The sequence below is a fragment of the Chiloscyllium punctatum genome, chromosome 15 (genome assembly GCF_047496795.1).
Source record: "Chiloscyllium punctatum isolate Juve2018m chromosome 15, sChiPun1.3, whole genome shotgun sequence".
NCBI lineage: Eukaryota > Metazoa > Chordata > Chondrichthyes > Orectolobiformes > Hemiscylliidae > Chiloscyllium > Chiloscyllium punctatum.
In genome coordinates this window covers 69,863,300-69,891,082 of record NC_092753.1, presented here as the reverse complement: position 1 = coordinate 69,891,082, position 27,783 = coordinate 69,863,300, and the positions used below count along the sequence as shown (strand labels likewise).

Genomic DNA, 27,783 nt, shown 5'->3' with positions numbered 1-27,783 from the left:
TTTTAAGAGAGGGGGTAGCAGATTTAAAACAAGGATGAGGATTAATAACTTCCCTCAAAGGGTCCTGTTGAAGAGAAAGACTGTTGAACTTGTAACTTATTACTTTTTTTTTATTGTTGGAACCATGAAGGACTTTAATGCAAACTGTCACCTCTTCCTTTAATTTTCCACTATTTTATGGTTAACTTTTTAATTCTCGTTTCTCTTACTACTTTATACCTCAGCTTTTTTTGTACCTAGGTACCTAAGATGTCACCATATGTGGCTACATGATATACATTTACCTGTACTTGAGTACACGTGACAATAAAATCCTCATGAATCTGTGGAATGCACTGCCCTAGTGGCTCCTTGGACGTTGAGAGTAAATTTAAGTAGGAGTGGAAGAGATTTTAATGAGTAATGTATTGGAGAGCAAGGAGGAAAGTGGAGTCGAGGCTAAGCCATTATAGTATCAAGTGACGGGGCAGGGTCGAGGAGCTAAACTTCCTACTCGTGCTCCTAGTTCATCACGCAGTGGGAAAGGTTAGCAACCCATCGTCTCCTCCTCTCAACTGTGAAACCTCTCTCCCCTTCTCCTCAAACAGGAACCAGCCCCGCGGGGGGCGGGGCGCGGGGGGAGGCGCCGGAAGTGGCGTCACGCCCCTCCCAGGGTGCTGTTGGCGGTTTGAAGTTGGTTGAAAATGGCGGAGGAAACGCGATCGGAGCTCGAGAAACTGCAAGATGAAGGTGCCGCTTCATACTCTTTTAACTACGCACACAGCGCGGCAGGATGTACAAATCCACACGTTTCCATATTAGCCAAAGGACGAAATTAATAATAAAAAGCATAAAGCGAGGTTCCCTTGCCCCGCTCCGGAGGAGGCTGTGCAGCCAGTGCGGGATCAGTAGGCGGGCGGACTGGGCCGGGCCTCGAGTCTCTTTCCACCTCGCCACTGTGTACAGGCTCCGAGCCCTGAGCAATTAGGGTCTTTTTTTTTGTTCGAATACATTAATCCTGTTTGCAGAATTACATCACCCTTAAATATTTTAAATCTCAAACTCAATTTTTAAATACCGATTTATTAGTGTTAATTTCCTAAGTACTAAATTGCTGGTCCTCGAGCGAAAAATTTTAACAAAACATTCAATGAGAACGATAACTATTTTGGACCTTTTAAACAAATTAAGCTGGGAAACGCAATTTTTCTTGTGTGTGTTAATACACAGATCTGGCTATTTTTTATGAAAAGAACTTAAAGCTATGAAATCTGCAATCCAACTCTTGCTAAAGTCTTGTAAAGCGAAATGGAAACTAGAAGGAAATCTTATTGTGACCTAGTGTACATATTCGTGGCTGAGATTCTGATTAAAAAGTAGATAAAGACAGCATGGAGTACGTATAGAGTTTTGTTGCCATATACATTTTTGATAATTGATCTAATTTTGCCAATTGCCATTGAAGCAGATTTTTATTGGGTATATTCATGATTTTTAAATAGTATCTGAAATTCAAATCAAACACCTGATTAAAAGCATGAAAGTCCCAATCAAGAATAACACATGGCAATATAACAACAGCACAATTTATTATATCTGTAATAATTTGTAATCATAAATTTTATGTTTTTTTTAAGGAATGTTTAAATATCTTATTATATGTAATGACTGGTAACTCATAACAAAATGCCATGTGAAAATAGTGCTGGATGCATTCAGTGATTCAGGATTTTGGCAACATGAAAAATCCAGTAGGACCAATACAGTACTAGTTATGTTTAATCAGTAAACATTAAATTAGTGCATCTTTGTTGCGTTGCTCTAGAATTGAATATAACAGTGTATATAAAAATTACAATATCTAATCTGGCTGAGGTAAATCATGTTAGCAGACATATTTGGAATTTAGAACATCTAATTCACAAATAATGTATTTCCAATTGTTAGCTGTAGGATTATCCTCTTAAATAATTGTTAAAAAATGTGTTAGGCTCTTAACATACTGCCATTTTTAGTTAGCCTGTTACCAACCTCGCTCTTATTAAACCACTCTGATTAGCATTCTTAAATTGTTGTTGTCTTTTCAGTCTTGGGCAACAAAGCTACCAAGCAGTAAATAAATACCAAAAACCACAGTGATTAGTTGAAAGCAAACCGTTAGAATTATGTTCTGTGTATTATGTGTATGCATATAATTGGTATCAATCTCTATCATAGTATTCATTTCTGGCTGACTAACTGTAAGGCTAATGAAAGGAAAATATTTTGGCTCAATAGCTGATTCCACATCAGGGTTGCAGAAGCTATTTAATAACGGGTATGTGCTTTTGAAATAAAAGCTGATAGTTAGGGCATGTATTAAACCATTTGAACCTGAAACATTTGTGCAAGTGACTTGTTCAAAACCAGGTGGAACTTTTTTTTGAAAACTAGCAAGCCTAACTAAAGTTATTCTATTTGGAATAAATTTTATTCTGGAGCAGATGACCTCTCTGGTTTAAATTATTTAATCTTATTAAACTTTTGCCTCATTTGCCATTCTGAACTTTGTCTTCAAAATTAACTTTAATCAAAATTCAAACTCAAATATTAGAGATTTGAAGAATTATCTAATATATTTGATCACTGGAACAATGTATATTCTGTTGGCTGTTACTATTGACGAGTAAGAAATGAAAAACAAATGACTTTAAAATTCACAAAGTAGAAACTGAAATTGCTCGGACTATAGGTCTTAAAGTAATTGATCATATGTGAATCATTGTTTTTGAAATGCGGCCCATCTTGGCACTATATTTGTCATCAGTTATTTTAGGATGTTGTCATTCTGGTGTTCCCCCAACATGGCTTATAATGTAACACTTGAAAGTCTGCAATTTTACAGTCACTGGTGAATATTTCCTCATTGTGGACCTTTGGTCTACCAAAATATGTACTGTTTTGGTCCTGTGAATTTTCCTTTGGGGTCCAAGAAACAGGAGCACTGGATTAATCCTGCCCTGAAACTGAAATATAGAGTCCATCCATCTATGAAATGGTTTCTCGGTGCCTGCATCTACTGTATCTGACAAACAGTGGAAGAGACTACTGGTTCAGTCAGTGCATACTCACAGAAGCTCCCTAATACTTAATGAGGTTGCTGCATCCACCAAAGTGCTCGATAAAAGTATCTCATCTTGGTAAGTTGTTTCGACTCCACCAGGACTAGAAGAGAAGGAAGAGAAAACTGTGAAAACTAAGACTGTTTCTTCCAGTAATGAAGGCGAAAGTTCATCTCGAAGTGCAGAGAAAAGAGCAGCTGACGAGAAAAATCAAGATGATTCTGCTTCCGGGGATGCAAACAACAAACCAACCCCTGCAAAAGTTTCCAAAATTGGATTTTCAATAGGAAGTATGACCTTAAAGAAACCAGCCCCAATATCCATCAAATTAGGAGCAAATGTAAGTAATGTTTTTTTGCTTTCTATGTGTCAAATGGATATTTACAGTTTATCATAATGGATGTTTCTAATTGCAGATTCATTCTTTATATGATGTTAAATGGGTGGCGTTTTTGCAGCATTGAATTGATTATGTTCAGCACCAAAAGGGAGGAAGAATTTAGATCAGAAATTTAGCTAAAGTCGTAATTCTGGAATGGGGCAGTTAATTAAAGTCTGACCCTCATATGAACATTAAAGCCATATTAAATGCTTGTATTCAGCATCAAATAAAATATATACTTATTTCGAACTTGCTACGATTTTACCTTGTTCTCTTCACGGCCTTCTACTTAAGAGAAATTTAATTGGTAAAGGATTAGAAATGGTAATACACAGTTGTGCTGAGAATTGTCAGGAAGTTTATTTCTAGGATGTTTGTAGGCAGTTGATGTTAGGTGAGGGTTTGCTCAGTAGAAGTCTTGAATATTACCTTTTAAATGCTTTGCTTAACTTTAGTAAATGTAGCATGTAGGACAAAGGAATTGCAAACAGAGCTACACATTTGAATTAGGAGTATACTATTATAATAAGACCTTTATTCACTTTAACATGCTTTTGATGCTGACATGATGTGTGCAGTTTCATATTGAATCATGCCTACTTTACTGTTGAATATATACACGTACAGTGGAATATTCTTTTCAAAATATTCATAAACTATATTGCATTCCTCTAGATTATTTTAATGAATACATAATAAAATAGGACAAACCGAGCATTTTCATGATGGAAATCAGTAGATTATTAATAGGTAAAAGATATCAAGCAATATTGAGCAAAGGTGAATACATGTAGAACAGCTTAGCCACAGGTAATTGAATTATAAAACAAGTTTGAGTGATTGAATGACTTAAGAGACATTCAAGTGCAAAGATTTATTCCTCATTAACAGAATGATGAGTACCTAGTGCTAATATTCATATTTGCTTTGAGGGTGAGGAAAGAGGTGCTTAGCTGCATCTTCCTTTAAGAAATCCTTTTTCTAAATAGCTGAGCCTGGTTAATCTTCTATATCATTGCACATTATAACCCAAGAAGATCACAAACTTGATCCATGAACTTTGAGTTAAGTTATCTCAACTCTAGTTGAGGCACTGAACTAGGATTTGATAATTCTTGGAATCTCTACTTTTGAATAATCTGCTAGTAACCACTGTAAAAACAAAATGAGTAGCCATTACCTATTTATGTAAAACTGTGTATCAGTTTATTGTACTCTTTTACACTTGTTGTAAATACCCAACCTGGCACATTCCATTCCACTTGTTTTTGCATATATGGAGTGGAGATGCTTTCACTGATGGAAGTCACTGGCACCATCACATTTGCTCTCTCTTTATTGGTCAGAAATATTAGAATTTGAAACCATTTTGCACATTAAACTTAAAAACTAGATTAAAGGACTTCTTTTGGCAGTGACACAATGGCCAAAAGAGAAAAAGAAAATTTAGATAACTAGTTGAAAGGTAAGATGTGAAGCATGTTTTTGCATTCTGACCAAATTACTTCAATGTAATTTTACGTCACTTGGCCAAGAATGGTCCTTTTCATGCAGTTTCTTATAGTTGGGTAATATTAGGTTTTTGTTACCTGCCTGACTGGCACATTGGGAGGATTAGTAGGAAAGGTAGTCTATTCTGATTGGCCTGGTTTTTTGAAGAGTAGTTGATCTGTCCGTATGCACACATTCTTAAAGGCTTCAGGACAAATTGTCAGGCTCGGTGAAAAGGATAGAATAAATGAAATAGAAAAGTTATATTTGAACTTTGAAAATCTCATCTGAAGTATTGTGAATAATCTGGACAGCGTGATTCAGTAAAAACATGAGAAAATATAGAGAAGAGGTTTACCTGAATGTCGCCAAGTTCTGAAGAAAGGTTGGAAACATTAGGATTGTTCTTCTTGAAATGAAATGGCTCGGAGAGGGTATAATATAGATTTTCAAGGTGGTTTGATAGAGGAGACAAAGCACAGTTTTTCCCTGTGGTGAGTATGTCTTAACTCAGAATCATTGGTTAAGCATCAAGAAGGAAAATTAGTGCAGTAGTTTTGTTTTATATGGAACATTGCAATACTCAATCTGAATTATTTGTGGCTTTACATCAGAACTCATTTGAGAGCATGTAAGTTTGTTAACTGTAGTCAGAAAGCATATGAAAGCCTAGGCTTTATTATTTGAAGAAATATGGTACAGAAAGAAAGAATCATGTTAAACCTTAAAAAACATTGTTTAGGCCTTAACTAGAGTATTGTATTCAATTCGGAGACCATATTTTAGGAATGATGTGACAACCTTGGAGACAGTGCTAAAGTACTGAACGTTACTAACACTGACAGATTTTGGTCATGTAAGGAGACTGCATAAGCTAGGATTTTTCTTCTTGAAGCTGAGCAGGTTAAGAGGAGATCTGATGCAGACTTTGAAAGCCTTGAATGATTTTAATTGATTAAATAAACACCTTCCAGTGACAAGATGGAAACTAGGGAGCATCATTTAAAGTGTTTGTCGAATGAGTACCAAGAAATCTTGTTTTTACACAAAGTAACTCGTGATCTGAGATGCACAGTCAGAAAGAATGATGGAAGCAGATTCGTTAGGAACATTCAAAAGACATTTGGATAAGAAGGTGAAGGGAAATATAATGAAGGCAATGGGGAAAACACCTGCAAGTGGAAATAATCAAATAAGTTCGCTGTGCTCATTTTATGCGTGAGGAATGATTTTCTTATGCAAATTGTGTTAAGGTTATTATATCTGGGCTATTCTAAGACCGAAAACACAATCCCTTTACATCTGATTGGGAAACTGATTTAAGACACCTCCATATTTGTTTTATTTAACCTACAGTGAGCAATTAGAACTGAAATCTTATAATTTAATTTTATTCCCAGAAACCTAAAGAAAGTCCACCTGTTTTAGCTCCAAAGAAACCTTCAGTTGCAGCTGTATTCAATGAAGATGAAGATGTAAGTACATAATTTTAAATCATCTATAAGATTTTAGCTGTTAGGAGTCATACTGTTCCCTCACTGAGAAAACAAGAGGAAAATATATTGTGAGTGAAGATTGTATAAAAATGCCTGGATCAACTTAATAGTCTAATAAGAACAACTTACACTTAATGAAACATTCTAAGATGTTTCACATGAGCGTTATGAAGTAAAATGTACTAAACCCCATAAGGAGCTATTGGGTTAGATGACTAAAATCTTGGTCAAGGAGAAAGTGAGGACTGCAGATGCTGGAGATCAGAGCTGAAAATGTGTTGCTGGAAAAGTGCAGCAGGTCAGGCAGCATCCAAGGAGCAGGAGAATCGATGTTTCGGGCATGAGCCCTTCAGGATTCCTGAAGAAGGGCTCATGCCCGAAACATTGATTCTCCTGCTCCTTGGATGCTGCCTGACCTACTGCGCTTTTCCAGCAACACATTTTCAGCTAAAATCTTGGTCAAGCCTGGTTGCTTATACAGAGTAGCTTCAAGGAGGGAAAGAAAGATAAAAGGATGAAGATGTGTGGAGAGAGAGAAATCCACAGCTCTGGCCTATGTAGCTGGCGACAAAGCAAGAAATGGTTGTGTGACTGAGATCTTGAATTTTTGAGACAGAAGTAGGTGAGTAGATAAGTCAGAGTTGTGGGGTTAGAGGAGTGGGAATGTGGAAACCAACCAATACGGAGGGGTTTGAATGGTCAAGATGCAAAAAAAGAGTTTCTGCAGGCAGGTAGGCTGAACCAGGTTGAATTTGGGAAATGTAACAAAAATACAATTAGCCTACCTTAGTGATGGCATGAATATTTGTTCATTAGTTCATTTTAGGGTCAAATGTGACACTAAGGATTTGTACAAAGTAGTTTTACGCCATACTGTTGCCAGGTTGAATAACCTATTCTGTTCTCCTGCTATGAGTTCAAGACATAAGTGCAGAAATAAGACCATAAGACATAGGAGTGGAAGTAAGGCCATTCGGCCCATCGAGTCCACTCCGCCATTCAATCATGGCTGATGCGCATTTCAGCTCCACTTACCAGCATTCTCCCCGTAGCCCTTAATTCCTCTAGACAACAAGAACCTATCAATCTCGGCCTTGAAGACATTTAGCGTCCCGGCTACCACTGCACTCCGTGGCAATGAATTCCACAGGCCCACCACTCTCTGGCTGAAGAAATGTCTCCGCATTTCTGTTCTGAAATGACCCCCTCTAATTCTAAGGCTGTGTCCACGGGTCCTAGTCTCCTCGCCTAACAGAAACAATTTCCTAGCATCCACCTTTTCAAAGCCATGTATTATTTTGTACGTCTCTATTAGATCTCCCCTTAATCTTCTAAACTCCAACGAATACAATCCCAGTATCCTCAGCCGTTCCTCATATGCTAGACCTGTCAATCCAGGGATCATCCGTGTGAATCTCCGCTGGACACGTTCCAGTGCCAGTATGTCCTTCCTGAGGTGTGGGGACCAAAACTGGACACAGTACTCCAAATGGGGCCTAACCAGAGCTTTATAAAGTCTTAGTAGTACATCTCTGCTTTTATATTCCAACCCTCTTGAGATAAGAGACAACATTGCATTCGCTTTCTTAATCACAGACTCAACCTGCATGTTTACCTTTAGAGAATCCTCGACTAGCACTCCCAGATCCCTTTGTGCTTTGGCTTTATTAATTTTCTCACCATTTAGAAAGTATTCCATGCTTTTATTCTTTTTGCCAAAGTGCAAGACCTCGCACTTGCTCACGTTAAATTCCATCAGCCATTTCCTGGACCACTCTCCCAATGTGCATCCTGTTGGCAGAATTGAGTCCCCATTTTAATTTCATGTTTGTTGTTGAGAGTGGGAAACAAGGTGCTTAATTACATCTTATTTAAAGAAATGCTTTTGTTCAAATGGTTGAGCAATTTTATCAAGTGTGCCACCTTCAGTGGTCTTATGGTCATGATAGAAAGCCTTTTCCCAGAAGGTGGTGGGGGTCTGGAATGCACTGCATGGGAGGGTATTGAGGTGGGAAACCTCAAAACCTTGAAAAAGTACTTGGCCAAGTGCTGGAAAGTGGGACTAGTGCAGACTTAGAGTAGCTCTGTCAGTGCTGACTCGAAGGGCCAAAGGGCCTCTTCTGTACTGTGTGATTGTGTGGGGAAGGTTTCTGATTCCTGTTTGTTGTTTGAGGCTGCACTACTGATGCTTGTGTGGAGCAATTGGATCAAGTGCACATTGAACGTAAGAGTGTGAAAGGATGGGAGAGAGCTTCAGAGCCTTCATCCTTTGTTTCAGGTTCCGTCTCATCCTGATACAAGCATTGATGTACGTGTTCAGTAGCTACCAATCGAGTAAAGGTGCAGTTGATCACTGACTTCACGCGTGGTGCTCCAGGTTCTAATGTTTAGACGAAACAGAAATTGCTGGACCCTTTGGGAGAAGGGTCACTAGATGCGAAACGTTACTTCTGCTTTCTCTCCACAGATGCTGAGGTTTTGCTTACTGAGATTTTGGCTTTATTTTGTATTTTAGATCTAGCATTTTGATTGCACAGCAGCTATCAAACCATTAGCTTGCTGTTAACGCTGTAATTAGCATTTGAATCTTGCTTTGCAATTCTAAGGAAGCAGATTGAATTGGAATGTTTGGAGTGGTAGCCGAACCAATAAAGGCTGATTTCTGTAAATGATCTTCATGTGTCGCATCATGCTGTTCATTTGCACTAGGCGGGTTGGGGGGGTGGGAATTCGCATTTTCCAAGACAGGTGGATTAGTCTGTAAGAGTTTCTGTTCATAAACGTGAACCAACATTTCCTGACACAGATTTTTCAGTCCGAATTTGAACCTGCTTCGATCATTTGCCTTGATTTGTCTTGTGGGAAGGCAGGGATTTTTCACATTGGTAACACCTGAATTTTTTAGAGCGTCAAACAGAACAGTGCAATAACAGGCCGTTTGTCAACTGTTAGGGACATGTAAGAACTGGACATGCCATTCAGTTGTATCACACGTCTCCACCAAAGTCAAAAGAAATAAAACTGTCAGACCAGGTGGTCTTGTCATAGGCATTGGAAACAACTAAGGTTCATCCTATCCAGATTCTTCTGCAGAATTGGAAGGCTGCCCTACAAAAGAAATCAAACAATGACCCAATGTAATCACATTTATTGATTCATTCCTTTCATTAAATATTCCAGGTTTCTCCATCATTGTCCCCACCAGAGGTGGGGGCACAATGGTAAACCCAAAGGAAAGGCTATTTCAATCTTTAGTGTTGCCTTGAGACTTCATGGAATCCTTTGGACAAACATGAGCAAGAAAACTTTGTGCTGATTACAATTTTCCACCATCCACAGATGCTGACTTTGCATTTCTTCACAGCACACCACTTAGAAGAAGCACTGTCATTAACAAAAGCAATAACAGAGAATATAATCTGGGAGTCAGATCCAAGTCCACCAAGAGTTTCTCAATTACACTGAAATTGATTATGAAATGGTCAGTTCTGAAGGACCTATCTGCTAGACTAGGCTTCTGTCAGGTGGTGAGAGAACCTCGGGGGGGATTAAAATACTTGACCTCATCTTCCCCAGTCTACCTGTCACCAGATGCTATGTATCTGTTCATGATAGTGTTGGTAAGAATGGGCAATCCTTGTGGAAAAGGACCTGCTTCGCACTGAGGATGCCTAGTATTGTATTGTATGGTACTACACCATACTAAGTTGGGTAGCTTCAAGGCAGGTCTCACAATTTACTACTGAATAGCCATGAGATGGTCTGGACTATAGCTGTAATAGTTGTAACCCCATTGTCCTGGCATATTTTTCATTTATTATTATCATCAAGCCAAGTGATCAACTTATGTTTAATGAGGGCTGAGCACAGCATGTAAGGTGCTGCAGCAAGCTACCTAGGAATGAGTTGCTGGCCTGATGAAACTGTATCATAAGCATAAATGTGTGATCAAAAGCAACATGCAATAGACAAAGAAAAGAAACCAAACTTCTTCATGGCTGCCACCTGTTGTGAATTGTAGTGGATAGGTTACTGCAGGCGCATGCTTCACAAACATTCTCATCCTCAGTGATGGAGTGTCTGATGCATCATTTTGTGAACTTGAATAAAGCATTTGCAAACACCTTCAGCCAGAAATTTCGAGTGAATGATCTATTTAGGACAATTCCTGATGTCTTGGAATCACATGGTGGTATGCAAAAATTCAGAAGGCACTAGATATAACAGAAGCTATTGACTCTCTGTACCAATAGTTAGCCATTAGCTAACTTGTCCCAATACTGCCATAACTTTGACATCTACCTGGTTTGTCAGGTCCACAAAATGCGGGACAAATTCAATGTGCTCTTGACAGGGCAACACGGTGGCCCAGTAGTTTGCACTGCTGCCTCAACATGCCAGAGACCTGGGCTCAATCACAGCCATGTGACTGTTTGTGTGGAGTTTACATGTTCTCCCTGTGTCAGCATGGGTTTCCTCTGGTGCTCCGGTTTCCTCCCTCAACCCAAAGATGTGTGGGTCATATGGATTGGCAATGCTAAATTGCCCATAGTGTCTAGGGATGTGTCGGCTCAATGGATTAGTTATGGGAGATGCAGGTTTAGGAGGATAGAGTAGTAGGGGAGTGGGTCTGAGTGGGATGCTGTTCAGAATATATAGATTTGAGGGACCAAATGGCCTGCTTCCGCATTGTAGGGATTCTATAGCCAATTGCAAGCCCCAGGGTCTACTGTTCATCCCGGAATGGTGAAAGTATGTTGGGTTCCTAAATGGATTATCCACTCAATGTTTATTGCTGAAGTTCATTGCTGTCAAATAGCAATTTGGTCTGCAATAATCTGCTGATTGATGCTTATTTTCAGTTTTGAAAAAGTCATTTGGCTCCATATCTCATTACAGTCTTGTTGCAGATATGGATAAAGAGGTGGGATAAGCATGACTGCCCTTGATGTCAAAGCATTTGATTGAGTGTGGCCTCAGGGAAAACTAGCAATGTTGAAGTCAGTGGCAGTCAGTCTGCAGAAAGGATAATGATTGTGATTGTTGGATGCTAATCAACATATCCATTGGGCATCATGGCAAGAGTTCCGATTAGCCAACCATCTTCGATTGCTTCATTGATGACTTTCCTGCATCATATTGTGTCAAAAATGGTAATAATTGCACTGTGTACAATATGATAGACAACTTTCCGGATACAGTATTGAAATAATCTTTACATGCATAAAGAAAAGCCTGAATAACATTCAAGCATTGTTTTGATGTGTGGCAAAAACCATTTGTATCACACAGCTGTCAGGTAATGACTGTTTCCGATCTGAGAGAATTTAACTGTCACCTTTGGACGTTTAACAGTTACTATTATTGCTGAATTTCCCACATTGACAACCTGTGTCATCCCACTAACTGGACATTTAACTGGAGCAGCAACAGATCAGTGCCTAGATTACTCGTGTGCTTCACTCACCAAAGCCTTTCCACCATCTTTAAAACATAAGCACCCCATTGCAACCACTAAGAGTAATCTTTGCTAAACTGGTTCAGATCATCCAGCTAATTGTAGCATCTCTACAGTGTGGAGGCAGGCCAAAGGGTCCACAATGACCCTCCGAAGAGCATTCTACCCAGATTCCCCACTCGATTTTGCAAGGCTAACATACCTGGTCTGCACATTGCTGGACTCTATGGAAAATTTAGCATGAGTCCACTTAACCTGCACATAGAGTCATCAAGATGAACAGCTCAGAAACAGTCCAACTTGTCCATGCCAACCAGATATCCCAACCCAATCTAATTCCACCTGCCAGCACCTGGCCCATATCCCTCCAAACCCTTCCCACGCAGACACAGGAAGAATATGCCAATTCTGTACAGAGTTGCCCAAGGCTGGAATTGAACCCAGATCCCTGACGCTGTGGTGCAGTAGCGCTAACCACTGAATCACCTTGCTGTCCCAATCTTCACCATATGTTGTTCTTGAGAAGGTGGCAGTGAGTTGCCTTCTTGATTTTCTCCCGTTCATTTGCTGTGGGTACATCCAGAGTGCTGCCATAGAATTTGTTCTCAGAGTTTGACCTGGTGACACTGAAGGTGTAGAGATTTATGTCCGTATCAGGGCTTAGAGGGCAGTATGTATCTGTAACCCTTCCAGTAGTTGTAGATTTGGAAGCAACTGTCTAAAGAGCATTGGTGAGTTGTCCTGACTTGTGTATGGTGGATAGGTTTTGGGGAACCTGGAGATTAGTTACTAGCTTGTAATCACAGTATTTTTCTGGTTAGTGGTAACTGCCAGGATGTTGGCAGTTACGGCATTCAGCATTAGTAACGCCACTGAATGGCAAAGCATGATGATGATTTGTTTTTTTTCTGGTCGGAGATGATCATTGATTCACACTGTGTGGCACAAGTATCTCAGGAGTTGGAAATGGTCATGAACATTATGCAATTATCAGTGAATGTCGTCATTTCTACTCTCAAGATGGAGGAAAAGTCCCAAATAAATTGGCTGAAGGTCATTAAGCCAAGAACAGTACCCTGACAAGCTCTTGTATGGATGTCCTGGAGCTGATATGATTGACCTCCAAAACCCATAACTGCCTTCCTTCATGCTATGTATAACTTTAACTAGCAGAAACCTTTCCTCTGATCCATTACTTGTTTTGTTGTGTACAATTCCAACAGCACTCTGCTTGATATTATCTAATATTGAAGAACGGCTTGATCAACATGCCATCCACCACCTTAAATCCTCATTGCCTTCACCAGCACACAGTGGCAGCACTGTGGACATCTGCACGATGCATTCAGCAATATGCCAGATCTCCTTAAGTATCATCTTGCATGCCTTTAATCCTACCATTTTTAAAACAAGAACAAATGGACCACAGCATCACCATCTGCAAGTTCCCCTCCAAACAGCACACCATTCTGACTTAGAAATATATTAGAGTTGCTGGTTCAAAATCTTTCCCAGATGAATTGCAGTGGTTTTGAAGTCTGGCTGCTGTGATGTTCTCAAGAATGGGAATGGTCAGTTTATGCTCTTCACTAGTAGTTGATTATGTTTCCTGGCTGTACTAGAATGTTAGCTGTTACAATGTCCTTTTAAAAATGGATGAGTATTGTCAAAAAATGCATATTTGACTGTGAATAATAGTTCTGATTGCCAGTGCTTAGGATAAGTTAACTAATACTCGTGGGCCAAGGTACTTGTGATTTATCTTATATGTTTTTCAAATCCAAACTAAATGTAATAAAATATTATCAGCTTTTCTTTCTCCCTGGAATACTATTATGCATCCCTTTGTCTGCCTAACTGTTGTTCTTTCTCTCTGGGCTCTACCTATCCACTCATTCCTTTACCACACTCCTTTCCTCCCAAACCTGTCTTCATCATATGTACCTTCTCTACCTAGTCAGTATCAGTTCAGAGGAAGGGTCACTGGACACAAAATGTAAACTCTGTTTTCTCTCCATTGATGCTGCCAACCAGCTGAGTTTACCCAGCAATTTCTGTTCTTGTATTACATCCTTCAGTATGCTTTTGGGTAGAAAGTAGTCTTGTTGATCAATTGTAGCAAAACATTTTCTATTTGTATGCAGTCTTTTTAACTCCAAACAATGATTTATTTTACTTGGATTGCTTGAGAAGTTCAGATACATTTTTTGAAGTCAATCTTTCAGTCTAATTCTGGTTTTAATGAATAATTTGAATTTGTGTAACCCCTTTCACATGTTGGAACATCCAGAAGTGTTTGATGTATTTACTTATCGTTTTAGTTTTCTTTAGCTAAATATGAACATAAATTTATGAATAAGGTTCTGTAGATAGATAACAAGATTAATGATTGGTTTGTTTTTGGTGAGAAACGAATGTTGACCACAATATTGGGGATGGGGGATTCTCTTTGAATTGTGCTGTGAGAACTTCTGAATCCGAATTGGGATTTGGGGCCTCATCTTGAATTCTGACTCTAAAATAGTGGATTTTATATATAGCCCACCCACAGCGGAAAAATAATGTCTGGCACTCCTAAAACAGTATTTCATTTTATTATTTGACTTTATTTTTAAACCATTTTAAAATCACTTTTAAGGCTGAAAGTAATATTTACTTATCATTGGATTTGCTGATTATGGTCTCTGAATGTATGAATATCCATCTAGATGTTGCATCGTTTCTATGTAATGTTCTTTTTGAGAACCAGTGAATGTTCTTTTTGAGAATTGCATTTTCCTGCATTTTGATGCCCCTTTGTATTTGGGAGAGCTTCAATTTTGTGTGTACATGGTGCCACAGAAAAATAGTTATGTTCTTCAGGATATAAAGAACTCCTGTGGAGTTTTTTTTTGTGATGAGGCTCAGTTGGACTTTTGCATCAGAAATCCAGTAAGTGTGCAAGTTGCCTTCTGGCTCATTATGATGGCTTGAATTTGAACAATCCAGTTCTTCCAATTTAGTTAACTAAGGTTGGGTTTGAAATATAATACAAAAACGTTGATTGGTGGGTAACTGAATCCTTTATTTCTACTTGCAGAGTGAACCAGAGGAAATGCCTCCTGAAGCAAAAATGCGCATGAAGAATATGGGACGGTATGTTTTAATAATTTTTTAAAATGTTCTAAGCATTATATGGAACAAGACATTTTTAAGCTACTCTTCGGTTTAGACAGAAGAAATAATGAAATAATACTGTAAGCCCATATTAAAGCTTGGAAGGAATACCAACTAGCAGTATAATGCACTTGTTCACAAACACATCAAAAGAAATTATATTTCACATTGTCCCCCGAGCAGTCATTTGTTGATTTGGCTCCTGTGGAAAATCGGTTTTAACTGCATCCTTTTGAATGTTCTATTAATGTCATGCTGTCCTATCAAACTCTACTTTGTGCTGTATTTATCCACAAGACATTTAATTCCATGTCAAGCACATGCATTAAAATTGAGATTGCGGTTGTTTTTGTGCCTTTTTAAACTTGCTTTACTGATAATTAAACACTTGGAAATCCTTAAAATAGAGTCCTTCCAAGCAATTGCTTCCAAAGCTATTGAATTAGAAAGAGTTAGTTTAGTGAAACTAAGCTGCTTTGGAGTTAGTTTCTTTGTGTTTCAAAAGAAGACAAACTCTGACATCAATCAATATTAGCGTGTGTCATTTTTCTTGCAGCTTGAATGCAATTTCAACATCACTTTAAGTTTGCTGAATCCAAAGAAAACAAGCCAAGCTTATCCAGCCTTTCTCATTAGTTGAAGTGCTCTATCCCAGGCAACGTCTTGGTGAATCTCCTTTGCATCCTCTCCAGTCTAATCGCATGCTTCCTGTAGTGGGTGACCAGAACTGTACACTGTACTCCGGCTGTGGCCTAACCAAAGTTCAGCTCTAACACGACCTCCCTTCATTTTTAATCTATGCTGTAATTGATAAAACTGTGCTTTCTTAACTATTCTATTAACCTGTTCTGACACGTTCAGAAATCTTTAGACAAGCACTCCAAGATCCCTCTATTCTTCTGAGCTTCTTAGTGTCTTGCCATTTCATTGAACATTCCCTTGTCTTGATCGTTCTTCCAAAGGCATTTATCAGTGTTAATGTCCATCAGATCAATCTGTTTATCATTCTCCTTGCTGTCAACCACTTGAGTTCTATGTGAACCTACTTATCATTCCCCAGCTCCACAATCCCCGCAATATGTGCGTGTGCACAGACACACACACACACACCAGCATCGATTCCTGTGATACACCATTGTATAGCAAGCTCTGGCCAATTTTGGATCTACTGTACCAGGTTAACCTGGATCCCATGAGCTTATACCTTCTGTTTCCCATGTGGGATCTTGTCAAAGACCTTGCTGAAATCCATATAAACTACATCAACTGTCCCAACTTAATCCAAGTACTTAGTGACCTCCTCAAAAAAATTCCAATATATTTGTTAGTCATGGGTCTTTCTGACAAAATTATGCTGGCCATCCCTGATCAAACCTTGCCTCTCTGCAAGGAGATTAATTTTTTCTTTGTTCATTTTCTCCAATAGTTTCCTTTCCACAGGTTCTAGTTCCCTTTTCTATCTCTTCCACCCTTCTTATCTTCCAGTCCTCTGACACCTCCTTTGTGGCCAGAGATGATTTGGAAATTTGGGTCAGGGCCTCAGTAATTTTCTCCCTTGTCTCAGTTCATCTGGACCAGAGTGTTTGTCCACTTTTAAATCTGCCACAACCTTCAATACCTCTTTGCTTCTTATATCAATTTGCTGAAAAACCTTGCAGTCTATCTTGAATTCTGTACTTGCATCCTCCTTTTCCCAGGAAAAGACATGTGAAATACTCATATAACACTTTTTTCCAATATCTTTTGGCTGAAAACACAGATTGACCCCTAATAAACCCTACTTTTTCCCTGGCTGTTCTCTTCCCCTTCATATATTTGTAGAATATCTTGGGATTTTCCCTAATCTTGCCCGCATCTGTTTTAATTGTTTTATTGAGTGCTCCCCTTGCACTTTTTATGATCCTCTAGGATCTCAAGCTAGTTTGCTCCCTTTGGACCTGACATACATGTTTCTTTTCCTTTTTATTTCCTGGAAATTCCTATTCCTTATATAGATGCCTGGTTCCTACATTTCAGCCTCAAATGGATATGTTAGCTCATTACTTTCCCCAGTATCGTTGTGAATCGTTTTTATGCATCTTAGTGAATTGACTAGTGACTGGGTGTGTATAATACACTCCTAACAATATGACTGCCCCCTTTTTATTTCTCTGTTTACCAACAAAGCCCCATTTGATGACCCTTCCAAGATATTGTACCATCTTATGGTAGTCACTGACTAGTAACTAATAATGTTACACCACCTCCACTTTCACACCCTCTCCTTGTCCTGCTTGAAGATTCTATACATTGGAATGTTAACAGTCATGTCCCTCCCTCTTTGTGATGACAGCAACATCGCAGTCCATTTGTCAGTCCATGCCCTTAACTCATCTATCTCACCTCTATACCGCTGGCATTAAAGTAGAGGTCATCCAGCCTCACCTTTCTCCCTGAGACACCACGTGGCTGAACTCTGAGTGCTTTTACTAATGAATTAAGTGGTTTTGAAATTTTGATTTAAAAAAATTTTATATATCACTAGCTGTTTATTTCACAAGAGTACTGCTGTCAGAACCAAATGACTTCAATCCAGTGATCAATGCTCACTTAATTCTAGGTGGCATAGTTTAATAACAAGCTGACTAAATTTTTATCTATATTTAGTTGAATGAAAACAAAGAATCTTTTGCAGAAATTGCATGAAAACAGTTTCCAAATAACTTGTTTTAAATTTTAAACTTTAAGCACAGCATTCAAATGGATGGAAGAAATACTGAAATGTGTAAACCTACATAAGCTTTGAGGGGAGAGGTGGTTGTATGATGTAATGTCACTGGACTGGTTATCCAGGACCCCAGGGCCTTGGGTTTGAATCCTATTGGGGCAGATGCTGAAATGCTGCTGTAAAAAAAAAGACATCTGATTCACTAATGTCCTTAAGAGAAGGAAATCTGTTATCTACCTCATCTGGCCTACATGTGACTCCAGACCTGCATCAGTATTGTTGACTCTTAACTATCCTCTGAAATGGCAAAGCAAGCAATTCACTTCCAAAATAGTGAGCCAGCAACACCCACATCACATTAAGTTTTTAAAAAATCAATAGAAATGAGATTTCCTCTAAAGGAGGTGCTCATTTTAAGATTAAATAAATATTTGAGAATATGAAAATAATGCATTTCTAGGAGATTTAGAAGTTTATTTTCAGGACAGTTTTGGTCCATTACATTGATTATGCTATTCCTCAAGCTTATGGTAGAGGAGGCTGGGAACAATGGGGTCAGAGTGGGAGTGTGTGCAGAATTAAATTAAGATGCTCCTGGAAGCTTGCAGTTATGCATATGGTCTGAATGTGGATATTCCACAAAGGAGACACTCAGTCTTCATTTGGTTTCCACAGTGTAATGGTTTCTTTGGATCCTTAGCATCACAGTTGCCAGTCTTGAGCCATTTTGATTCACTCTACGTGATATCAAGAGATGAGTAAAGGAACTGGCTGCTGTAAAGGCTCTAAGCCTTGGCAGCATTCTGGCAGTAGTACTGAGAACATGTGCTCCAGAACTTGCTGCACCTCTAGTCAAGCTGTCCCAGTAAAGCTACAATACTGGCATCTATCTAACAATGTGGGAAATTTGAAGTAACCAAAAAGGTTGATGAGGGCAAACTGGTCCTGTACTTGTTGTTTACTTGCAGCCTTTGGCAAGGTTCTGCAAGGTAGACTAATTAGTAAAGTTTGATCATATGGGAATCAGGGTGAGCTTGCCAATTGGCTTTATGGTAGGACATAGAGGGTAATGGTGGAAGCATGTTTTTCAGACTGAAGACCTACGACCAACGGTGTTTGAAAGGGATCAGTACTGGATCCACTTTTGTTTGTCATTTATATAAATGTTTGGATGAGAGTGGTTAGTAAATTTGCAAATGACACCAAAGTTGATGATATAGTGGATAGTGAAGAAGGTTATTTCAGATTACAAAGAGATCTTGATCAATTGGGCCAGTGGACTGAGGAGTGGCAGATGGAGCTCGATTTGAATAAATTTGAGAAACTGCATTTTGGTAAAACAAACAAAGGCAGGATTTATACAATTAATAGTAAGACCCTAGGTTATGTTGTAGAACGGAGAGGTTCAGGTGCATAGTTCTTTGAAATTTGTGTCACAGGTAGACAGGATGGTCAAGAAGGTGTTGAGCATGCTTGCCTTCATCACTCAGCCCTTTGAGTACAGGAGTTGAGGTGTCATACTGAGGTTGTAAAGGACAATGGTGAGGTCTCTTCTGGAGTACTTTGTTCAATTCTGTTCACCCTGTTATAGGAAGAATATTATTAAACTGGAGGTGATTCAGAAAAGATTTACCAGAGTGTTATCAGGAATGGAGGGTTTGAGATATAAAAGTAGACTTGAAATATTGCGACTTTTCTCACTGGAGCAGAGGAGGTTGAGGTTAACGGAAATTAAACGGAGGTTAACAACACTCAAGCTTAATATCATTCAGGACAAAGCAGTTTGCTCAGTTGGCACCCAACACCTTCAGCATATACTGTACCACTGACTTCTGGATTAGTGGTGCTGGAAGAACACAGCAGTTCAGGCAGCATCCAAGGAGCAGCGAAATCGACGTTTCGGGCAAAAGCCCTTCATCAGGAATAAAGGCAGTGAGCCTGAAGCGTGGAGAGATAAGCTAGAGGAGGGTGGGGGTGGGGAGAGAGTAGCATAGAGTACAATGGGTGAGTGGGGGAGGAGATGAAGGTGATAGGTCAAGGAGGAGAGGGTGGAGTGGTTAGGTCGAAAAGGAGATAGGCAGGTCGGACAAATCAAGGAGACAGTGTTGAGCTGGAAGTTTGAAACTAGGATGAGGTGGGGGAAGGGGAAATGAGGAAGCTGTTGAAGTCCACATTGATGCCCTGCGGTTGAAGTGTTCCGAGGCGGAAGGTGAGGTGTTCTTCCTCCAGGCATCTGGTGGTGAGGGAGCGGCGGTGAAGGAGGCCCAGGACCTCCATGTCCTCGGCAGAGTGGGAGGGGGAGTTGAAATGTTGGGCCACGGGGCAGTTTGGTTGATTGGTGCAGGTGTATCGGAGATGTTCCCTAAAGCGCTCTGCTAGGAGGCGCCCAGTCTCCCCAATGTAGAGGAGACCACATCGGGAGCCTGACTGTCATTTGCAGCAGTGCCAGTATAATCATCTGCAAGATGCAGAACAAAAACTCAAGACTTCTTCAACAACATCTTCCAAACCTGTGAACCGGACCAGCTGGAAGGACGCATAGTAAATACGTGAGAAGATCACCACTTGCAAGTTCCTGCACCATCCTGACTTGGAACAATGTCACTGTTAGTTCTCTGTTAGGAAAAATTTCTGCAATCCCTCCCTGACAGCATTAAATCCGGCAGTTGAAGAAGGCAACTCACAGCCAACTACTTGAAAGCAATTCGGGATGGGCAATAAATCTTATAAATCAATAGTTAAAAACACTCACATGGATACAACAGAAATGGAGAAATAGAGAGACTGGAATAGTCTCTGTACCAGAGGCAAGGAATGAGGAACTATAGTCATGGTAACTGTGGGAGTCACTAGGTTTTGTAATTGAGTCAGGTTGTTGTGTGTGGCAGAGTGTTTCAGCTTAGTACCATGATTGTTGTGTGTAGGATAAACTGTCTTGCAATTTTTGCGTATTGTATTCAATTGAATGTTTAGATAAACAAATAGCTAAAATTGCTACCTCAAGCCATCAGTTGAGCCGCTTTAATTTTAAAATGCTTTAATTTTAAAATACTATAATTAACTTGTGGCTCAGTGGTTAGCACTGCTGCCTCACTGTCTGTGTGGAGTTTGCATATTCTCCCTGTGTCTGCTTGGGTTTCCTCTGGGTGCTCCGGTTTCCTCCCACAATTCAAAGATGTGCAATTCAGGTGAATTGGCCATGCTAAATTGCCCACGGTGATAGGTGCATTAGTAGGGAATAGGGGGATGGGTCTGGGTGGGTTAGTCTTTGGAGGGTCAGTGTGGGCTTGTTGGGCCGACGGGCCTGTTTCCACACTGTGGAGAATCTAATCTAATCTTATGCCTTTGTTTTACTAAACAGTGTTTCAAGGATGATGAATTATGCAAAATGTAGGCTGTGACTTCTATAAATGTTTACAAACTCCCATAATGAGATGGTGACATTCCATTATGCATTGAAGTAGCAGATTATTGCATTTGCACATATTTAAATTAAATATTTTGGTAATTTACGTTGTCTTTCTTCAGAGAAACACCGACATCAGCAGGACCAAATTCTTTCAACAAGGGAAAACAAGGATTTTCTGACAACCAGAGGTTGTGGGAGCGGAAAATGAAAAGTCAGCTGCGGAACTTTGGCGATGAGGACTAAATGCTATTATTGAAAATGCAGAATTGTGAGCTGTGGGAAGTGGAAACGAATTGTAGGGATTGAGATACATTCTAGATTGCTTTGAAATGGAAACTATTTTCAGTGATGTGTATAATGTATACTTAAAGACTTTCTCACTATAACTTGTAATGAGTGCAATGTGTTTAGTAAACAGTAGGTGACCCCTTCAGAGAAATTTCATTCAGAAATATTCAACACAGAAGTTGCAGTTAAGATCTTTCACCTCTAGTAGCTATATTTGATTATTTTCAGTGTGCCACTGTGGTTATTTCATTTGGAGTCCTGTAAAGTAATGTATCTACATATCAGTTAAAAATCGGAAAGGAAAGTTCAGTTAAATTTCACTTCATTGAAAAGTTCATGGTCATTAATTGCGAAGCTCCTGAAAACTGTTTTACATTTTATAATAGGAGAGTACTTTTGGTTTAAGCAAATTTTATGTCACTCAAAAAAAATTCAAAACCTGTCTGAATTATTTCGAGACTCAGATTTCCAAGTATCACACCTTTTTCCAGCAAACACATGGTCTAGTGAGGCATTCCTAGGTTGTATATGAGCTCAAATGGGAATAATGTAACTTGCCAGGCAACTGTTCCCTGCTAGCAGTGCAGCACAGGCAATCGGTATGTATGGAATGGGAAGGACAAACTATATCCTTTATTTTCAATCCCATTGATATTACAATATACTGAACTTGTTTATTGCAGATTATTATTAACGGAGTCATGTTAACCTAACTTTCAAATTTTGGCATGATACATTAGTGTGTGGTAAGTATCTTCACTTCTATTCCCAAAAGACGTGTCTAATAAATAACAGTTGACAACAACTGTAGAAGTGCCGATTTGATACGAATTAGGAAGCTCAACCTGTATTTAACTGAAGTGGTTCTATCCACAGCTTCATTGAAATTCTTATTGTCTTTTCTCAGGCTTTGCAAGTCTTGTATTAGTTCTTCTGTACACCCACGATAAATAATAAATTCTAATCTGGGATTTGTTACTCTTCCCAGTACACCAAGTGGCATTCTTCCATTGATAACTCAAACATCAGAGGTTCGGAAGGCTCATGTCTGTGCTCTTAATCTTTCGCTGAATCAAGTAATTTAATGCACTTGGTTTAGGCTATTCTTTAGTGTGTTTAATCCCCATTTTAAAATAAGCATTCATTTCTATCTTTGGATTGACTCTTTAAAAATTAGAATGGAAGGCCTTCCTGTATCTGTTGTAGTGCAGTCTATCTGTCGTAAGTTCTATATAACAATTTATTTTCTTCCACTTTCCAGCTCAATATTTTAAGTAGTATAAATCTGCCAGAGATATGAAGGTTAGGAATAACATCCTTGGAGAATAAATAAGATCTCCAAAAATGTTATCTGTTTGCTATTTGTAGTAAAATTCTGATAGATTATCTAGAATTACATTTGTTAGTTTGCTACAAAAAGTGAAGAATGATTTCCCGTTTAAGCATTTATGAATCAAGGGAAAGTGTATTGTGATTATTCACAATCCTGAATGTGATATAAAAAAATTTGTACATAGTGATATGGGTAGTAGTCATTTTCCCATGTCAGTAGACTGTGCTTTCATGGTATGGGGTTGACCAAGAAGATATCACCTGATTGCAATATAATGTTTGTTTTGATTAGTCTGAAGGCCATAACACGATAAGAACATCTGACAATGCAACACCTAAATATATATTTATCTCTCTTTGCAAATCTGTACATTACAGGCACTACAAACTGTCTCGTTACATAAGATTGATAGGATTGTGTAAGTATATTTAAAATTGGGCAACCTAGTTCATGCCATAACGTTTTTTAATAAAGCCATTTTTAGTGAAATGTACCTGAAATTTCTGCACTTAATGTGAGGAAAATTTTCTGGAATTTAAGTTGATACCAAGGTTGTGCAAAATAATTTTTGCTGAGATAGTTGCTTCACTACATTTTGAAAACCAGGATTGCCAAGTTTTAGGATAGTAATTGTGGCGATTAATAACCTTTTCTCACCCAATACATATAAAGGACTTAATTTAATTATCAAAATATGGTGTCTCAAAAAGGTCTATATCTCTATCTGCATTCTTTCAGAGCTGGGTATGTGCTTTTCGTAGACCATTTGAGTGCAGTTTGTAGCCAGGGTAGCATACAATGGGGATGAATTATCTTCATAGCATCTGGTAAGTCAGAAGCAGTTGCATGATATGTGAAATGCTACTCGTAGAATGTGATGGTACCACCACTGAAGGAGTGGAATTAGCAAAGCTTTATGCTCATTAATGAGTGGCTTATGCTGGCATATTTGACTATATTGATGTGACTTGAGGAAAATATTAGGCTTGCCAATGATTTACCCTCTTATTGGTCAGCCTATCAACATTCACTGAACTCACACAAGGAATATCCACTTGGGGAATGTACCGGAGAGTTAGCAATAACCATACATTTGAATGAAATCTTTTCTAGTCGTTCATTGAAACTAGAGACAAAGTTGACTAATGTTCTCTCTAAGAAATTTGGCATTTCTCATTCTAAGAACCTTTCCATATCCTTTGTATTTACTTTAAAACCACTCAAGTAAAAGTTTCATAAGTTGTCTCATATGTTAGTGTAAGAGATATAATCTTCAGTGTGATTAATAATGTGACTCTGGGAACATTTTGTCAGCAAACTTGAGTAATCAGCCTGAGAGGTATAAATTGGTACAAAAACACTCAATAGAGGATGTTGCATTAGCCATATCAGTTTGATTCAGTGGATTACTATTCATGGACCCTACTGAGAAGCATGTACATGTGGATGTCAGGTAAGGAAACAATCAGGTTTGCTTTGAAATACATTGCCATTCAATAGTATGCTGATGCTCACTGTCAACTCCCACATGAATAATGACCACACATGAATTGTCGAAAAGAGGGAAGAAAATTTGATAAAAGGGAAATAACACTACAGGAAGAGCTTGTTTCTTACAATTAAAGTTCTTTTTAACAAGTGAACTGTTCTGGAAGTATCAAAGGTAGTGAAAACTTTTCTTCGCTTGTTTCGGTAAGATGGGATCAATTGGATCACTCAAAAGCATCAGAAACATGTACGTTGTCAACAACAATCTCTCCAATTCAGCACTCTTGTGGATATAGAAACTTCTTTACTGCAAGCTTAAAATGTTGGTTACAGCCTTCTTAGTGGATTGCTTTACAGTGCTTATTATCATTATAAAGACATCTCTTCATATGACTTAAGTTCTACATCACAGACCTGAATCTGAGATTGGGCTGAGCACAATTATTTGAATTTTGGTGGAAGTTCTGTTAGACAATCTGTTCATATTAATATTTCTGTGGGCTGTTTGAGTTGATTTGCCTTGATAGATATGTGTGCACATGTTTCTATGTCTTTCTCTTTTCCCAAAACAGGTAATCGGTAAATTGTTCGAAAAAGTTTTTACCCAGCGAGAGAAAAAAAATTTCTTCAGTTTCTTGTAATTCTCCAGGTTCCACCAAATGCAGGAACTTAACAAATCTGGAAATCATTCAACATTGAAAAGCTATAATTGAAATTGTTATGGCAGGAGTCCATATTGAATGTTGACCTACAAAATGCAATTTGCTTTAAAATGTAGTAAATGCACAAGATTACTTGCATTACTTATGAGGTCAAATTTGAGTGTTATACTGATACTAGGCAGAATATATTTTACTTTGTAAGAGTTAATGAAATGGGAATTGAAGTAGTGCCAAGTGAGCAGATTGTTTCAAATGTCTGTCCATTGAAGAATGACTTCATATGGTCAAACTTTATTAATATAGTTGCCTTGACCTGCTCATAAATTTTCCTTTTTTTTGCCTTGTCACTGAAACAGTGCATGATTTCATAATTACTGAGGTAGATCTATAGTAATCTGTTTTAAAATCCTCTGTTGCTGTGACCAGCAATGGTAAATCTACAGTCAAGGTTACCTTTTTATTCTGTGGGAATCATGCCCCCTTTTGCATGACCAAAATGAGTTCATGACTTGAGTTGCAAGGAATCTCAATTGTAAACGCAAGCTATATGCAGGATTTGAACATTAAGACTTGGAGTATTTTTGTATGTTATTGTTTTATTTCATCTTCTCTAAGATTTGTGTTGTTTATAAAGAAGCTTCTGGTTGTCTGTTTCAATATGAGGTTTTGTTAAGGAAATGTGATTTTTAATTGTATTGACAGTGTAAAATTTTGCAAGTTGGGCAGGAAAAATAAAATGTTTCTGGGTTAGCAGATTGTCATTATTTAAAAATTCGCATAATTTGTGTTTAGTAAGTTGATGATTGAATGTCATGCAATATGTTGTACCAGAAATTATAGTAGGCAGCCTTTTCTGTTTGGAAAGTACCAATTAATGTTCTTCCAACCACTTTTTGATCAGAGGCCCGCATCCATGTCCAGAGTTCAGTATATTAGCTAATTTAACAACCTTTTAGATTTTTCCACATATCCTTGTCCAAATTAATACTGGTTGCTAGTCTTGTTAGATAAATCACAGCAGTCGTGCATCATGACCTGTGAATGAAGTATAATTCTTTACTGTCCAGAATCATGAAAGACTGAGTCGAATACAGGGATACATTCTCACCAGTTTGCTGTGCAGATAACACTTAAATAATTGATGCCATCTGTAAGAGAAGTCTGTTTAATTCTTTGAGGTTGCTCCACTAACCATTAAGATTCTGGATAGTCTATGACCTAACTTTTTTCCTAACCTCCAGTTCCTCAGTGCCTCTGCTTTACAAAACATCCAGCTGTCTCAGGCTTGAAATTGACAGTTGATCTACATCAATGGACTGGTTGTTCCGTGGACTGGCTGGGAAAGAAATTCCCAAAAATGGATTGCAGGCCTACTTGCCAACAAGGGTCGTGAAATTGTCCCAGCTACTGCTGACAATAGTGACACACGGGACTGTTCCACTACAAGCGACTTCCTTTTGGCATCACACCAGTGTCAGGTCTTTTCCAGAGGCCATGGACCAAATTTTGAGTGGATTGCCAGGTATTCAGTGTTGTCGGGCCAACATTTTTGTTACTGGATCCTCTAAAAAGAAACATTTGAAAAACCTAGTGGTTAGCACTGCTGCCTCACATCACCAGGGATCTGGGTTTGATTCCAGCATTGGGCGACTGTAGCATTTGCACATTCTCTTCATGTCTGCATGGGTTTCCTCTTGGTGCTCTGATTTGCTCCCACATTCCAAAGGTGTGTAGGTTAGGTGCATTAGTGAGGGGTAAATGTAGAGTAATAGGGTAGGGGAATGGGTCTGGTTGGGATACTGTTCAGAGGGTCAGTGCAGACCTGTTGGGCCAAAGGGCCTGTTTCCATACTGTGAGGATTCTATGAAATCCAAAAAAGGTTGCAGGGAGCAATGTGCATTTTTGTAAAGACTCCATGGAGTATCAGGGGCATATAAAGCATATGGGAGAGGAGATTATGGATTAGCATGGATTATGGATTAGGAGAAAGTGAAGTCTGCACTCTCAACTCTGAAGATCAGAGTTGAGAGTGTGTTGGAAAAGCACAGCAGGTCAGGTAGCATCTGAGGAGCGGGAGAATTGACATTTTACTTTCTCCCCAGCCCCACCCCCTTCCATTTATCTCTCCACCCCCAAGGTTCCCAGCCTCATTCCTGATAAAGGGCTCCGGCCCGAAATGTCGATTTTGCTACTCCTCAGATGCTACCTGGAGTATGGATTAGCTAACAGGCAAAAAATAGAGCAGGAGTGAATGGGTCACTCATATTGGCAGGCTGAGGGCTAGTACATGGACATCAGCTGTTCAAAATATGTATCAGTGATTTTGTTGAATGGCCTGAACTGTAAAATTTTAATGATTTGGGGAACAAATGTAATATTTCCAAATTTGAGGACAACACAAAGCTAAGCTGATTTTGTCGTGAAGAATGAGAGTAGTGGCTTCACAAAGATTTTGAAAGGCTTAGTGAGTGGGCAAGAACATGGTACAAGTAGTTCTGGGATAACGCATTTTTTGACAGCGCGATTTGGCTGCAATGTCACTGAAGAATTAGGGAATGGTATTTTTGAGAATGCTTACCTCTTAATAACATAATTCCAGTGTGGATCGGTTCGCGTGCTTCATTCTGCACATGCAGCGATATCCTCACGCCATTCTGAGCACACGTTGATGTCCACATTGAAGTCTGCTCCATTCTGTGCATGCAGTCAGCTGCCGACAGAGCAGCTTTCTGTGAGAGATACTGCACAGGGAGCAGCTTTCTTACATTTTTAAATGTACTGTGTTAAATTTACTTTTGTTTCATTAATAAAAATGATTTCAACTTTCACTCAG

The 27,783-nt window shown here is 38.9% G+C and overlaps 1 protein-coding gene across 1 annotated transcript; it reads left to right on the top strand.

Moving 5' to 3' along the window:
- The first annotated feature begins 595 nt into the window (after positions 1-595).
- LOC140486367 (PEST proteolytic signal-containing nuclear protein-like) lies at positions 596-25,700 on the top strand. Its single transcript, XM_072585402.1, has 5 exons — positions 596-729; positions 3,182-3,420; positions 6,354-6,428; positions 14,987-15,042; positions 21,299-25,700. The coding sequence occupies exons 1-5, from the start codon at positions 684-686 to the stop codon at positions 21,420-21,422; spliced, it is 540 nt and encodes a 179-aa protein (XP_072441503.1). The 5' UTR covers positions 596-683; the 3' UTR covers positions 21,423-25,700.
- The last annotated feature ends 2,083 nt before the right edge of the window (positions 25,701-27,783 follow it).

What these genes read in the sequence shown, in the direction of transcription:
- LOC140486367 (XM_072585402.1), top strand. Translation starts at nt 684, where the DNA reads ATGGCGGAGGAAACGCGATCGGAGCTCGAGAAACTGCAAGATGAAG. An exon ending in CCATCAAATTAGGAGCAAAT is followed by an intron (nt 3,421 to 6,353) that starts GTAAGTAATGTT and finishes TTTTATTCCCAG; the next exon opens with AAACCTAAAGAAAGTCCACC. An exon ending in CGCATGAAGAATATGGGACG is followed by an intron (nt 15,043 to 21,298) that starts GTATGTTTTAAT and finishes GTCTTTCTTCAG; the next exon opens with AGAAACACCGACATCAGCAG.